At 42.1% G+C, this 15,580-nt stretch overlaps 1 protein-coding gene across 14 annotated transcripts in view; it reads right to left on the reverse strand.

Moving 5' to 3' along the window:
- Nucleotides 1-15,580, reverse strand: part of LOC120902479 (protein NDRG3) — a 46,708-nt gene that overhangs the window by 5,768 nt on the left and 25,360 nt on the right. For 6 of the 14 annotated variants that reach the window (XM_040311245.1, XM_040311244.1, XM_040311254.1 and 3 more), the window contains 8 exons: nt 14,601-14,696; nt 7,495-7,688; nt 7,301-7,421; nt 7,077-7,218; nt 6,808-6,987; nt 6,602-6,722; nt 6,283-6,398; nt 4,872-4,956 (listed from right to left, as the gene is read on the reverse strand). In XM_040311245.1, the coding sequence (XP_040167179.1) occupies nt 4,872-4,956; nt 6,283-6,398; nt 6,602-6,722; nt 6,808-6,987; nt 7,077-7,218; nt 7,301-7,421; nt 7,495-7,688; nt 14,601-14,696 (1,055 nt within the window). Of the gene's footprint in view, nt 1-452; nt 2,260-4,871; nt 4,957-6,282; nt 6,399-6,601; nt 6,723-6,807; nt 6,988-7,076; nt 7,219-7,300; nt 7,422-7,494; nt 7,689-14,600; nt 14,697-15,580 lie in introns of those variants that run through there. The other 8 variants (XM_040311255.1, XM_040311248.1, XM_040311256.1 and 5 more) reach the window with 4 other exon arrangements.

The raw sequence follows: 15,580 nt of genomic DNA on the forward strand, positions 1-15,580 counted from the left end.
TTCAACGGTTTCGCAACGAGATGGAAAACACTTGTACAGGATAGCAACAGTTTGATCAACATTTGGACAACATTTGCACGGTATTTTACCCAAAGTAACGAAGTTGTGAGTATTTGTGAGACACTTTGATGTGTCTATTTTACTCTCTTAACCTTTTCTTCGTTTATTTAAATTTATGAAATAGAAGCAATCATGGTGTCTAATGTATTCGAATGGAATTGCAGTTTATAGTTGACGGATCCACATACTAAGAAATCAATAACCAAAACAAAAAACAGATGCACCTAAGCAAAATGAAACATAAAACCGCTAAGTGCACCTCTCAAGGCAATCTCCCTCGCTTTTTGATTCTGGGCTGTGTTTAATGTCCTGCTGAGCGAATGCGTGTATTTCTTTCAAAGCGTCAGCTCTAATCCAAATAAAGGCAAGCAAAACGGAGGCAGTTCCGGCAATTTGTTTGGTTTTGGTTCAATAATTTATTCCATATTTGATTTTTTGTTTGTTTTGTCTTCTTTTTATACAATATACAAAATTGAAACGCAACAACTGAAACGTAAAACTATAAAATAAATCAAAACAAAAAGAAATAAACAAAAATATACATAACATTACGGCAAAACATTCCAGCTGAGGAAATAAGACGAAACTTAAACGAATTAATCAATAATACAGATTGCATGGTGGAAGGTAAAAATGCGATGCGAGAACGTAAAAATTGCACGTATGCAGGAAATGTAACTCAAGAGCTCGGCTGCTGGATAGTGTCCGTGTGTTTTAAAGAAGAGGTGTTGCACTAACTTAAAATTAAACTGTAACGTAGAGTTACAGTTACATTGTTTTTTTTATTGTGTTTGAACGTACTTGCCGTACGCGTTGCGTGTGAGAAAGCATGGCAAAAAAGCACGGCCACGGCGCTCGTTTTTTGTTTTGTTTACACACCAGCCGGCGCCTGTGCTTTAGTGGGTGACGGTAGTTTCTTCGAAACTGTGGGAAGGAGAAAACACATGTTCCACAATTTGAGCGCAATTTTTTTTGTATTGGTTAGCTTCTAATATTGGTCACCGAAACGCCGAATCATTAGTACTGGGTAGCCACTAGTCACCGTACGAGAGTGGTTCTAGTTGTTTGGTAGAGCAAGCTTTCAAGCGTTGAGCTTTATTTATAGCTTTTTTTGTTTTGGTAATTAGAAGCATTCACTACAGAAAATCAAACGAAAAAAGCTTGCTACTTATGAGATGGAAAAGTAACTAATATCAAGGCACTAGCTGTGTATTTTCCCGCATCTTTGTTCCTCATCAGCTTTGTTGAAAGAAAACGAATGGGATGAAAGTTTTGTAAAACAAAATAACTGACATTGTGCTAAGAAACGATGACTCTGGTTGAGACACTATCCTCTGATTGAATGAATGTTTTCCACCGCAGTGGAGTAAACCTTTCGCAATTATCTAGCTTAGACGTTGAATTACACTACAAATCTATGATAAAGAAAAAAGTGACTTAAAAATGGTTTCCTTATCTTTTATACTAAAACACCATGCCAGCAAGAAACGATGGCACATGAAACGGCTCAGTTCTGCTCATCGCCACACTCACACCGTGCGTGAAATGAATTTCTATATTGTTCGCTTTGAATGTGTTCTATTTTTTGTAGGAACGCCAAATAGTGCGTGTTTTGTTCTAGCGTTAGTATTTGATTGCTTTTTTCACGCACTCACAAACACACACACACATCAGCAATCTTAAGCCAATCTTTGGGTTGGTAAAACATACGGGCGAGCCATTTCATGTGTGGTTAATGCTCGCGACATTCTAAAGCAGCACAGCTTGCGCCCCTTCTGAAGCGATTGATTGGTCCTTCGCTTTTCTATTTATGTTGCTACTTAAAGAGGGAATGCGCTCAGCAGACTCCTACTGTACCCATTAGGGGAGTGTATGAAAACCATTGAACGTTATTCTTCTCCTTGCTTGGCCACACGTTCAATGGTCTTGTTTCACTTTCAATCGCTCCACAGCAGGGCACAAGGGAAAGGACGACATCGATGTTACTCTAGCGCTGCTGCACGTTCGTCACGACACTCCAAGGCATAAAAGCGTAAACCGCAGGGTTCCGAGGGGGGAGGGGGATGGGCAAAGGTGAGATGGAAGACCGATTGGCACAAGACAACGTTAGGCCCGCCAGGTCGCTACTACTCTACTGGGACAAGCTTTCTACTGTGCCCTGGCGAGACAGTTTGCCTAGTTTTTGCAAAGCTCCAACGGCTAAAAGTAAACGAATCAGATGGCATGATGAGTAAATAAAATTGAGAAATTGCGTGTTGTTTTTTATGGCAAAATAATAAAGAAATTAAAGAGATGCGTTGAATAGGTGAGTAAGATGAATCGAACAAAATGTGATGTAAAACAAGAATCAAACGAAAATGGCTAATGCTGTCCTTATTAATTATTCGTTAAAAATGATAAAGGCAATAAAACAAACGAATCACTAGCATTGATAAACTAAAACACATAAAATATACTAAGCTGTTATGTTATAACGGGCAAAATTCAACGCATGAAAGCTATTTAAACAAGTGTTAAATATTAATTGTCTGTAACAGTTAAATTAAAACACAGCTAGCAATAAACGTGTAATAAACTAGCAATTTATCGCTAAAAACAAACATTCTCACTCAAACACGAATTTTGCATCGAAATCATATTACATTGTAGCATTTACGATACGTATTTTACTTCTAGTTATTGACCGTATCCATAAACGCGCATACACGCACACACATACACACCAATCCCACGTACACACATGCCGATTAATGTCCAATGCGAACACTCGATATATATTTTTTTATTTTTTAACACACTTTCACACAGAATCAACGACAGTCAGAATGACATGAATGATAGGGAAAACTAAAAAAAAACACATAAAGAAAAGAAGCTTCAGTGAAAGAGTGAAAGAAAGTGAAACAGCAAAACTAGTCCTTGAGTTGTTTGCTTCATAACATTTACAGTTAAAAGATCAAATTACGAGAAAAAAAAATCTAGAAGAATAAAACAAAAATCCATTAAATAATACATTGAAAAGCTGTAGGCAATGTGATTTCATTCATCAACACTAAGCTTGTCTGGTTTTGATAACTCGTTTTTTTTCGTGATTGTTTCATTTTCAAAGCTCAAACAAACTTTTCCTCAATCGGCTTTATTGCAATGATTCAATTTATAAAGTCTATAATCGTTTCAATTCATATTAACACAGCTACACGGCTTCCGTCCTTCCGTTCGTTTTTGTTCGTCGCACGATCACGATCGTAACAACAATCAACAGTCTAATGCAAACCCCCTAACACCGGTACGCTTGGGTCGGTTGACAAAACCGAACTAAAGCTTCGTAACGTAACGCAACGTAACGCAACGCAACGTAACGACTACTTCGTGTACTTCTCCCGCGCAATGGAAGCAATCAAAACGACAAACAACTGATTCTGAGAGTTGTAAATGGAGCAAAAACTTAACGTAACTACTACCATCTTCGTAAGCGTACCGATCGCAGTAAGCTAAGAAAGTCTTACATTAAAGTCCGCCAATTTCAAGCTGCTGCACTATTTGATTGATCTAGTTTAATATGGTTCGAGTTACTGCTGTATGTAGGCTTATTAAGTTTAACTGGTTTTCATTTCAAGTGATGCTTGTTTTCTTTAATCTGTGTTACATTTAATGCTTCTGAATTAGTTATACTTTTGCATTTCCTTTCTGTTATCGTTTTGTTTCAACTAGCACGAACAGGTGGTACAAATATTGAACAGATACAGCGATCATATTAATTTATAATGAAACCAATGCTATCGTTTTACAGAAAGTTACTTCCATTTCCAATGTACGATTGGTAGCGAATCGTTGGGAAGGGTTGGATTTAGCGACAATGATCATGATTCCATTTCGTTCGTTGAAAATGTGTTTTTTGTTGTTGTGAATGAGACAGGATGCTATATGAATCACATGATTGGGCTGTGTGTGAAATCGATGAGTGTGAGCCTGGGTGTCTCGATGCGCGATCAAGACCACCTACTACACCTGATTCTGACCATAGCGCGGATGATTATATTGATAATTCGATTACGATTTCTTTTTTGAGCAAATGTGGCACAACGACGAGATGAAGATGAGTTGGTGGTTTGCTCTATTTCATTATCCTACAGGCTTAGCGGAACAGTGTTGTAGTGGCAGTGTCTATTGGCGTTACCGCTTAGGTGCGGCAACGATGCAGCCGCGATGAAAGTGTCGCATATGGATGTGTACTATTGAGCGAATGGGCGCATGTATGTGTGTGTTGCAGTGTTTAGCTAATACATCGGTTGCTCATTTGCTTAGCAAAGCTGCTTCTCCTAGCTGCGCGCGCGCGGTCTCCGTTTGTCCCTATCGTTAGCACAAAAGCATTGCTCCTTACTCTTTCCCTGTGTCGACTCATTCCCTCCATCTCTCTGCCCTTATGCCATCTGTACGCGGTGCAATGTGGCGGTGGGGTATTGTCGGTAGTGTGCTTGTGTTTCTTTTAGCGTGTATGTGTGTGTATGTGTTGGTTGATCCTATATTGTCGCGAGAGTATTCTTGGGTGTATGTGGCTGTGTATATGTTTTCCAATTCCTCCGCGAACTCAGAATACACTTTCTAGCATCTTCTAGCATATCCGAACTAGCAAATACGCAAGCAAGTAGCCTGCCTTTCTGGTTCTATTGATTCGCGAGAGTTCCCCTCCTGCGGGCATTCTCGGTAGGTTCGCAAAGTTCAGTTAATGGGTGTAACTAATGCGCGCATACTCTTACATCTTACTAGTACGGAGGGGGTGTTGTGTTTAGTCGCAAAAATTTAGCACTTACCGTAGCCTTCACCCTGCAGGAACAGTCGAAACGCTTCGGCCAGCTTGCCCGGTTGCTCCTCCAGTACCAAACCGCAGTCGGAAATCTAAAACAAAGCCGCAAGCGAAACAAAACATGTTAGTCACTGAGATCATTGTAGATATTATGAAGCTGTACTCTGAATCATCTGTTTCTCAGACGACGCTCTATATCAACATTTAATTGATTTAATTAGTTGGAAATTTCACGCCCAAAAAAACAAGCGTTACGAGGCGTTACATTCTATCTGATTCATTTTGGCACTTTTGATGTGAGTTTAATAGCGGCCTAAGCAACTGCAATAACGACTTAACTGTGATTGGCATCTTCTTAGCTAAATATAAACTCAAGTCATAAACAAATCATTGCTTCAACGTTTAAAAATCTCCTTTTTCAAAAGAATTGTAGCAAAGCATGACATTAGGGAAGATCGACGAAAGATCTTCACTGAACAATGTTTATCATGAATTTTCTGTTTTACTATTGTTGAATGACAATGACATAAGAGATATAACAAGCTAAAAGAGTTTGGAACTGAGTGTTTTTTTCTGTGATAGCTTATTTTATGCAAAAATGTAAATAAAGGTAATGGAAATGATAATATTCTGAAGCAACAATGATTGGCGACATCGTTCATTCTCATTCTCACATTTCGGCGCGGTCGCAAACTTTCGCTAAAAGAACAGGAAGCGTCTGCGTCATGTCCTGTCCAAAGTCATTAAAATAATTAACAACTGCACACATTAAAATGTGTCCTACAAATCTGCACCGCTTCTCATTATATTACCGTGCGTTTTTTGGTTTTGTTTCGCGATACTCATCTCCTGCGTGCACTGCTCCCTTCGTGAAGTGCTTTCGAAAGTTCCATTAAAAGCCCCTTCGTAATAACTAATGAAAAGTGTCATAACCGCGTGTCCCAGCTCTTGCCGGGTTGACGCCGTAAAAGTTGTTTCAAATTATGGCAGTAACGGTGCACCAGGCGATCAGGCGCAGTTTTGTCAAGCAACCCGTTACATCACTCTACTACTGTGTGAGTCGATCGATAGTGTGTTGCACAAGGGAGGCGGCAGGTGGGTAGGATAGAGAAACGGGAGAAAGAATAAAAACACACACGCGCGCGCGCGCTTGCACACAAAACCATACGCGAAACGCAACGCGCCAACACATTAGTTACATTATCGACCTAAAACCACACCCATCAATACGCCACCTCCACGGCGGGTCTTCTGACCCTTCATCCGAGGAAAAACGGCGCCCCTGCCTCTGAGGGGAAAAGTTTCCGGGAACACGGGCATCGTGGATGGCCTGCCCGTCGTCACATAACGTGCCAACACGTACCACCAACCGGCATGTGGTAGGGGATGGCTGCTGCTGTCGATTAAAATGAAATTACCTTCATCCAATTAGTCTTCTCCGGGATTAGTCTACCGTTGAACGTTACTGTATCATCGATGTGGGGCGATAATGCGCCAGTAATATTTAACACGGGCATCTTCAGTGATGGGGCAGCTGGAAAATGTAATTGAAAGAGAGAGAGAGAGAGAAAAAGAGATAGAGGAAGATCGAATATACCCATTAGAATTGATCAGTTTTCAATGTCTCGATTAGCGAGTAGCGAGACATTCTGCACTACGTGGGACGAGCAATCACTCTTATGTTGTGTCGGTGGTTGCGTACTGTCAATTTATCGAACATGACGCATCATCACTTACAAGTTTGTGGTGAGCCGGAAGGTGTTCGGGCAATGTTCAAATCCGTACGCTTAATGTAAGCATCAATCAGCATGGCCAGGTTAACCGGATTTATCGAGCGCTCAAAGTTGCTCTTGTACAGCTGCAAAGTCGATTTGGAGTACAAAAAGGACATTAGAATAGTTCAATGATTTAGTTCCTCCGTTATCAGAGCCTGTGCAACTCACCTGTACCAAATCCAGATTGCGCTCCTCTGGATTCCGGCCGAAATGATGCCACATCAGATAGTCCAGCACACCCTGGGTCATGCCCTTGGTGCGCAGATTACGCGTATTCAGCAGCTGATAGCCCCACTCGATCCAGCCGGCCGCTGTTGAACTGCAGTTGATAAGGCAGAGTGCTCCAACCTATGGCCAAACGAGAGGCGCAAATCATTACAAATTACAACACTTAAAAAAGGTTCTACCATGGAGGGTCTACATTGCTTCATACTAACCTTATCCGGATTGGCCAGGGCGAAACGGGCCAGAATGTTTGCTCCCGCTCCGACACCGAAACCGATGATGGACTTCAAGTTAAAGTGTGTCATCACAAACAGCATCTGCGAGGCCAGCTCGTCGAACGTCGGATAGACATAGCTGTGGGTGGTAAAACACGTTTCACAATGAGTTGAGCGTTCTACACGGCTGCTAGCAGCACACGGCGGGATTAGAAACTCACTCTTCCGGGAACGTTGGGGCTCCGTCCTCCTGGCCGGGTGCGTTCACGTGATACACGCAGAAGTTATCCAGCAGCGAGCGCATCGTAGGAAAGTTGAAAAACCCGGCAAAGCTCGAGGCATCTAAAAAGGGGCCCACACGCACCGATTAGTTACATGCTACATACAGCCCACTCTGCACAATCATCCCACTCACAGTTCAATCCCAGATCGTGGTACGTCACAATCGCCGGCTTCGTTGTATCGCCCTGCACCGCCACCAGGATGTCGCCCTTGTCCGTCGGCACGCGGCGCAGATCGCACGACCCAACTATAGAGCCCCGCTGGTTGGGATACTGTAGCTGAACCGAGCGCAGCTCAATGTCATCCATCGGGTCGACCGGCATCGCTCTGCGTGGGCAGAATAAAGAGGATCAAAGCGGACGGAATCAGTATTGACCGGTGCATACTGCGGTACTGGTTGTGCTGGTTTTCGGGGGAGATATGTGTTCCACGCAAGACAACAAGGTCATATCGCCGCGCAAATCATTGCCTTCAAGTCACAGGCCTTCGCCTGGATGTACCAATGTTCGAAGACGTTAACGATGGCAGTTTGGCCGTTGGGGGTATTGTTCTTATCTAAAAACTTGGTTCATTTTGATTTCAGGCAAAGAGATGAGTCTTTCAATATTGTCACAGTTCTATTAGCTATTGATTTCGACGAGAAGGAAAATCGTTTCTAAGCCTAATGAAAGCACAAGGCAAAGTAAAATTTCAAAACAATTTAGTTGAAAACCAAGATCTACATGTTAAATAACACCTTCTCATCGCTATGTATGATACAAAGCCATAATTAAATGGGTGTAAGCTATATTTAAGGAAGGGGTATCTATGTATCTAAAAATATTTTCTATTAAAAGTTAATGCACTTGAGGCTTTAAGTCTAGCTTGGAAGAATTTCATATATTGAAAACAATTCTATGCCACAACATGTATGTTACTATTGTTCTGAATTCAATGCTATACGATGATCGAGCTTTTTTCCTTATCAACGTATGCAACAACCTGCTTAACGTCCCACGATGAGAAATATTAATGTATATTAATAAAAAATATTAATGTTTAATAATAATTAATGTATAAAGGAATAGACAATATGCAACTTCTGGTGTAAGTTTTTAAGCTTCGTGAAGAAACTTTAAGTATTAAACTAACTTCAACATTTGGATTTGCCGTTAAAGTCATTCATTCGATGAATGTTTTACAAAGTTTTGGAGAGGATCACACCATTAGAAATTCATTGGTATCGTTTCGTATTTTTGAAAAGTCAAGCTATTTCAGGGCTGCCTAAGCCCGATACTGTTTTCAGACATACTTAATCGTTATCCTCCAAACATTAAAACTTCCCCGAAATTCGTTCAACTAAGAAATAAAACAGTTTAATCAGATTGCCAGATCTTGCATAACACCGCCCTCTTCCTACACGGTGTCGTGCACAAGAAAACAAACATTTGCACCCTCCAACAACGAGACAATCGATCTGTCTTGGCGAAACTTTTACACGCCCCAATATTGCCACCAATTGTGCGCTCCGAAAGTTGAATCAAAACACTCCATGCGTATCCTTCTTTGCCTTCTCAAATAACGCGACACGAAACGTTTCATTTTTCGTATTTTATAGGGCTCTGGTGCTTCCATTCGTTCGATTGCCGTTCTGTGATTGTTCTACATTTGCCCTTCCGTACGCTATCCACTCGCTGTACGTAATTTAATTTTCCAATTTGATTTCCCAGCTTGGATTGCAGCACGCCTGGCAAAAAACGGTGAATATAGAACGCAAATTTTACGTAACCAAACACGCACCATTGCTTGCTACTCTTTGCCATTTTGAGTTTGAGTAGATATGGTGAAAATCATTCTACCTTTCTCGTTCCAGCCGCAATGACACTCGACTAACGACTCTGGGGTTCTGGCTCACCGAGTCGAAAAGTGCAGCGGAGAAGTGAAAATCGTTAATACGACCGTTTCTTTACCTTTTTTTGCTTGAAAAACAAACATATGCATTCAATCATGGCCCGATACTGTCCTTCACAAAAGTAGCTTCCGACTTTCGCCTGTTCCCATGCAGGATGGCGCTCTGAGAAGGGGCTCGATTTTCCATTGCGAACAGATGAGACGGTTTTTTTCCGTCCACCACACATCAGAAACGGATCGCGTGCGGCTCAGGTGGAAATAATCGAACTGCCACTGCCGACAGGCTGGCGCGACGGTCCAACGGAAAGCCCAAAGCACACCCCACCCTTGGGCGGTAACTATGGTAGCGAACATGGGAAAACAAAATTCCTTCTCGTCCACCGTGTTTTCATTGCCGCTCCCGCGGCGCCACACCACGCGTAATGTCTTGTCGGATAACTTTCGGTGCTATCGCACACTGTGCACGCTTTAGTGTGTGTCCCTTTCCACTTTATGTGAGTGGGTGAGGACAGCACACACACAGAAAACACTCACACACCCACAATGAATGGAGGAAAATGAAGCCTAAGCCGTATTTCCTGCACTCTTGGACGTCGCCCGAAACATATTTCCCTGACGATCCCGGGGCATCCTTTCTAAACGCTTTGAAAGCAGTTTTCCCTTATTCTTTTTTGCAAGCCCACAACAATCACTCCAGTCCGGATTTTTTGCCAGAAAGCTTTTGCCTGCTTCCTGATGGCTACCGAAATTCCCACCCAACGCTCCAGTGCTCGAGAAAATGGGCAGAATAGATTAGAGGAACTTTTGGCAGTCTGTCATTGTTACGGCAAGTCGCTCTGTTGTGTGTGTCTGGGTGCTGTGTGCCATCCCCAAAAGGAGCCGTTTCTATGGAACAATTTATCATTGAACCTTTTTTAGGTTGGCGGGTGGTTGATAAGAGGCGGTTTTTTCGACCTTTTTACCCCACTCTGCAGGGGATCTTGGGATTTCCCGAACCCATTGCACCGTAAGGCGCATGTGAAGGGTTTTGATTTGCCGGGAAGCGATCATACATCAAAAAGAATAGTCAAATTCAATGTCTTCGGAATCCCCAACACAGGGAAGAAAGAAAAGTCAAGAAATCAGCTTCATCATCACAACACTTGCGGTTTGAGGTAGCGCTATTCGAAGTCATTGCGCTTGCAATTTCAGCAAAGTACAACAAAAACAGGCCTACATGACATCATTACATTCACATTCTTTTCCACTTTGCTGGTTTAAATATAGAGTCAATGTTCTTCGGATGAGTTTTCTTTTTTTCATGAAAACCTATCCAACCCGGTGATCTGAGTTTGATGGATTAATTAATTCGTTTCGCCCCATAAAAGGACGATTACGTCCACGTCCCCGGTGCTCCCTAATGTTGACACAGACGACACAGCTCATCGAACAGTTTTACGAGTTTACCCGTGCAAGCGGGCTGTTTCCAGCCCGCGTGCTGACAACGGTGCAGGAAATAGAAAATTGGAAAGAAATAACTTCCCCATAGCCCCGTAGCTCGTTTCAATTATTGCTTATGGCGCAGGCTGGAGCAGCTTTGCCGTCACATATGCTTCCTTCCTTTTCCGAATGGTTGGGTTCCAAATTTAGCCAGTTGACTGATGTCACTGATTAAACTTGTTTGGAATTTGCTTTGCGCTCGATGGACTGATGGGAAGAGTCTGCCACCGACAGATGGCTGGCAGTAAAATAGAACAGACAGCAATTGAATTGTTCCAGCAGCGATGACAGGTGTATGGGCTATTTTTTATGGAAAAGAGTTTCCCCACAAATAATTCGCAAAGTTTCTTCATTGCGTAATCGATCTAGACAAATAACCAAACTGAAAGAGCTTCGGTCATTTTGATATATGGAAGGTATTTTGAAATGTTTATCACAAAACTCATGAAATCCCCCGAAGATATTGCCGCACTAATAAAGCAATCTCTGCAAGCGACAACCTTTAATTTATCACTCTGCAGAGCATGTTTTCCTGGCAAAGGAGTACAACCATTTACCTTCTCTTAACCATCCTTCGGTACAACAACCAAGCACTCCAGTACCGCTGACTCAGAACCGTTCTCCCAACAAAAGCCTAATGAGAACGTCATCAAACTTATCCGATCTCGGATCGCACACTGCCCAATGTTGTAACGTCCAGAGCGCCCAGAATTGATGATTCATCCAACTCCATCAGTTCAGTGTAGCTGTTGCTGGATGCTTTCGCTATTGCTTTGTAATAATCCTAAAAGCTTGTTTACTCGTACCAACGAGCTGTGCTACCTTGTCCGCATGAAGATCCGCACCGTTGGTCGTACCGGATAATACCGGTCGCTGGAGACGGTATTCTCCCGCTCGTCGAACGTACGCCCGGTACGACGTCGAAACTTGTTCAAAGACACATTTCGCACGGTAAAACGGTAAACACAGCACCGACCGAGTCTCGCGCTCCGACATCATTCCAGTGGATATGGTACAAAAACGTTATCCAACCGTAACCGACGTAACCTTGGTTCCTTTTTCGTACAAAACAAAGGCGCCTCCTCGGCAGATGGAAATTGCTTATCATAGCTTGACGACCTACGGAGAAGCGGAGTTCTCGCTGGGTAACAACTTACATTGTCGTTTTGAAATGAAGCTGGTTGATGTTTGAGGGTACATGCTTTGTGTTTTCCCCACACATCGCGGTAGTCATCGCGTACATCTACCACTTTCTCGAACAACACATCTTTGTCCGATACTGCGCAGGTTTGCCGGAAGGGTGCTAATTTGTGAATCATGTGTTAAATAAGCAAAATAGGTGGAAAAAAACGTCTCCAAAGTCTCCACACTGAAGTTAGCGGGTGACGACGTTTGAAATTTGCAACCATTTGGTCCGCGTGACACATCGGACAAAGGTTAGATCAAATAAAAGAATAAAGCTTGTTTTGATCGTCCAAGGGCTTCCAAAGCAATAAAACAGAAGCATACATTGAGCAGTGTCAGCGTAAAATAACGATTGCTCGAAAGACATGCAAGTCCACGCAAGTCGCAAACAAATATATATCTTTGGTAGTATCTTATTAGGGATCATAAATTCCAGGTGACATCCCCCGGTTTTCTTCAGTAGTAGCAACTCCAAGGGTACATCTAAAAGTTCTCCATAAACATCATTCGCTACATTGCATCTGGCGCAGCATTTCTTTGGAAAAACCATAGCTGCCTTTCCACAGTATTCGCTTGCGCTCCTAGCAAAACAACATACTTCACACAATGGTAGGTTCTTCTGGAGTGAGTTTCAATTGCAACACAACAATACACAACCTTGCACGTGAAACCACAGAAAAACCTCTTACATTTTCTAGCGAATGCCTGCACTGTACCGCCCTCGTAATGGAACTTTGAACTGGGTCTACCAGCAACCGAGGCATTATATGCGCAGTGAACCACCTATTTCTTCCTGGTTCAACATAATAACGAAGCCTTCCTTCCCTCGATAAGGATCTAATGTAGCCAACTCGAGAAAGATACGGCCGTGTCGCCTCAAACCCCCCTGCCAGGCTAATGCATTTTACCATGCTCGCGCAAAACGAAGAACTGATGCACCTTTTGCACAAGAAAGGCAGCCGTTTTTGTTCCACTTTCCACTACATCGATCCAATTTTCCACCTCCCCGCTATCTTCCCCTATGTCCTTTCTCCATCCGAGCTTTTCTACTTGCTGCGCTGTAACAAAAAGCGACGACAGTTGCAGGCTCGTGCTCTGTTATGAAAATTGTTGCATAATTGAAGAATACACCTTCACCTCACCATCGAACCACGCGACTTGCAGCCCCCCCACGGGACGAAGCTGCCTGTCCTGAGCAGTGTCCATTATCGACACATTTTACTTGCGAACGCACACGCCTCCCTAGAAACGAGTCCTAATGGAGTCGATCGTTTCGTTGATGGGCAAAAAGCGGAACCGAAATGTAATAATAACGGAGTGGCGGTGATGCCGGACGTGGACGGCGCTGAGGGAGGAAAATTTTTAATTGCCTTTAGAGCCGAATCGGAAGCCTCCGCTTCCTGGAAGGACACACTGGGAAGACGTCGTTCCCAGTTTCGCACCATTTCGATTGCGTCAATCTGGGCGTGATTGTGTTTAGGAAGTTTCACTTCGGTGGGGAAAGCGAATCAAATGGATGGATAAGGGGTTTAACAATATTTACTCGAGTAAATGTCTAGGCCAAATTCATCTTCATCAACACTTTAGGGTTTTACTGGGAAGTTTACTACCAGAGCTAGGACTTGGCGCGATTTGCTTCTCGAAAAGCGTTGCAAAGTCGTTGTCTAGGAAACTGATTTTTGTGAAGTTTGAATTAACAAGCAAAACGTACAGCCAACATTTTAAGTAAGGTTAGCGTTGAAAATCCTAAATCGAAGCACCACGAGCATCAATGTGATGTTTAGAATTGGATTAAAGCAACTAAGTCGTTCATAAACGATTTAAAATTCAGAGGATTAACCCGGTACAATATTCGAATTAACTTCATGACTTACAGAGACCATGTTTGGTAGATTTTAGGGTTAAAAATAATCGAAGTACTAGCCTAGCTTTCTACAAATATTCAATATTCTTGTAAAATGAAGTCTATGCACTTATCATGGGAGCTTGCTAAAAGCAAAATACTTATAATTCGGCATGTTTTCTTCAGTCTCCTTCTTCAATAACAATTCAATAAAACCCAATAATAATCCACAATTAAAGATATACCATTTGTAATTATTTAATGGTTTACTGTGCAGCATGTTACCTGTTTTTATGTATGACACTTGAATATATATATATTTTTTAAATATCCTTACATACTAAAAATATAAATTTTGCGTGTATTTATATAGATAAGTATGACACAAAATGAGAGCACTACGCGCTTTACAGTACGAGCATATAGGAGTATAATAGAAATATAGAGAGAGAGAGCATGATTGGAGCCATTCGTTCGTGTACTGAGCAGTAATGGATCGAGCTGTAAGGTTTGTACATTTCAGTGTTTCAATGTAGTGTTTCTTCGGAGTGGTAAGGTATGATGGGTAAGTTGAAAACAAATTGTTTGAGACGTTTATACAAAAAAATAATAATGCATATTGAATAGAATAAAACTTAATTAGAATAAAACAAGTTGCACACAGTCTGCTGTTCCAGACGCGCGCGACCAAACAGGCACGATTTAGGAGGATGCGCTGCGTTAGTTATTCAAACTTGTAACCAAATGCCAAAAAAAACTCAACAACAATCGAAAAATCATAAAACAAGACGCGAGGGAAAACATAAACAAAATAATAAAACAAAATGCATAAACAATCTTACCCAAGCAGGCGAGCTTCCTCGGCAGTGTGTGCTGGTGCGGATGGCATTCTGGCGTTCGCTGATTTGCCGGTTTTGTCGCGATCTCTGAAATTAGTACTAAATCACATGCAGAGGCCGAAAAACATACCGAGTAGGAAACAAAACACAAAACACGAAACGAAAAATAATGGTAGGGAACGGAAAAAACGGGTAATTCAGGGAAAGAAATGAAGTTTCAGCAAGAACAAAAAACAATAGAAGGAAATAAACAGGGAAAGTTAGAAAAAAGAGCGGTAAGAAAGTGGTTTCTGTGTGGTGTGTTATTTGTTGGGGAGTTTGAGGAAAAGGGCTGTCATGTGTGAGTTTATGTGCATGTGTGTGTGTGTATGTGTGTTTGGAAGGGAAAACTTAAATGCAAATTTAAATCAATCGCTTCCGGAAGGTGAGGTTTTTGGGACTGTTAATCTATTCCTGCTGCTGTGGTAGACTGTTGTATGGTAATGTATTAGCTCAGCGGGATGTAACGCTGCCTGTGTATTGATTTTTCCTTCCCGCACGGTTGGGCATTGATTATTGATTGCAACTTAATGATGGCTTGTGTGGTTTTTGGGACTGTTATGGATGGAGAATTGATGAGATGGATGGTGTGATTGTGATGTTGTGCCCCGAGGCTCGCCCTGATGGCATTACTCAAAAGATAGCAGTACGAGATTTAGAAGGCATTTAGAACGCATCAAATATATATTAATATTTGCGGTAAAAGTGATGTACAGATTATGATTTTGATTAAATTTTTATCAAACAACAAATTGAAGCAGTAACGAATCATGCAGTGCTCGATTGATTGCTTGCTTTCCCGACCTTTCTAACGGCTCCAAGCCGTGTCTATCAATAGCAGACGTGTCTGCTCGTGCGATGCAAATTGCTCCACGCCAAACGCGAAACATTAAAATTCAGCCAAACACATACCAAGAATTCATAACAGATTCAAACAAGATTCT

Source organism: Anopheles arabiensis, chromosome 3 (genome assembly GCF_016920715.1).
Source record: "Anopheles arabiensis isolate DONGOLA chromosome 3, AaraD3, whole genome shotgun sequence".
In the NCBI taxonomy this organism is placed as follows: Eukaryota; Metazoa; Arthropoda; class Insecta; order Diptera; family Culicidae; genus Anopheles; species Anopheles arabiensis.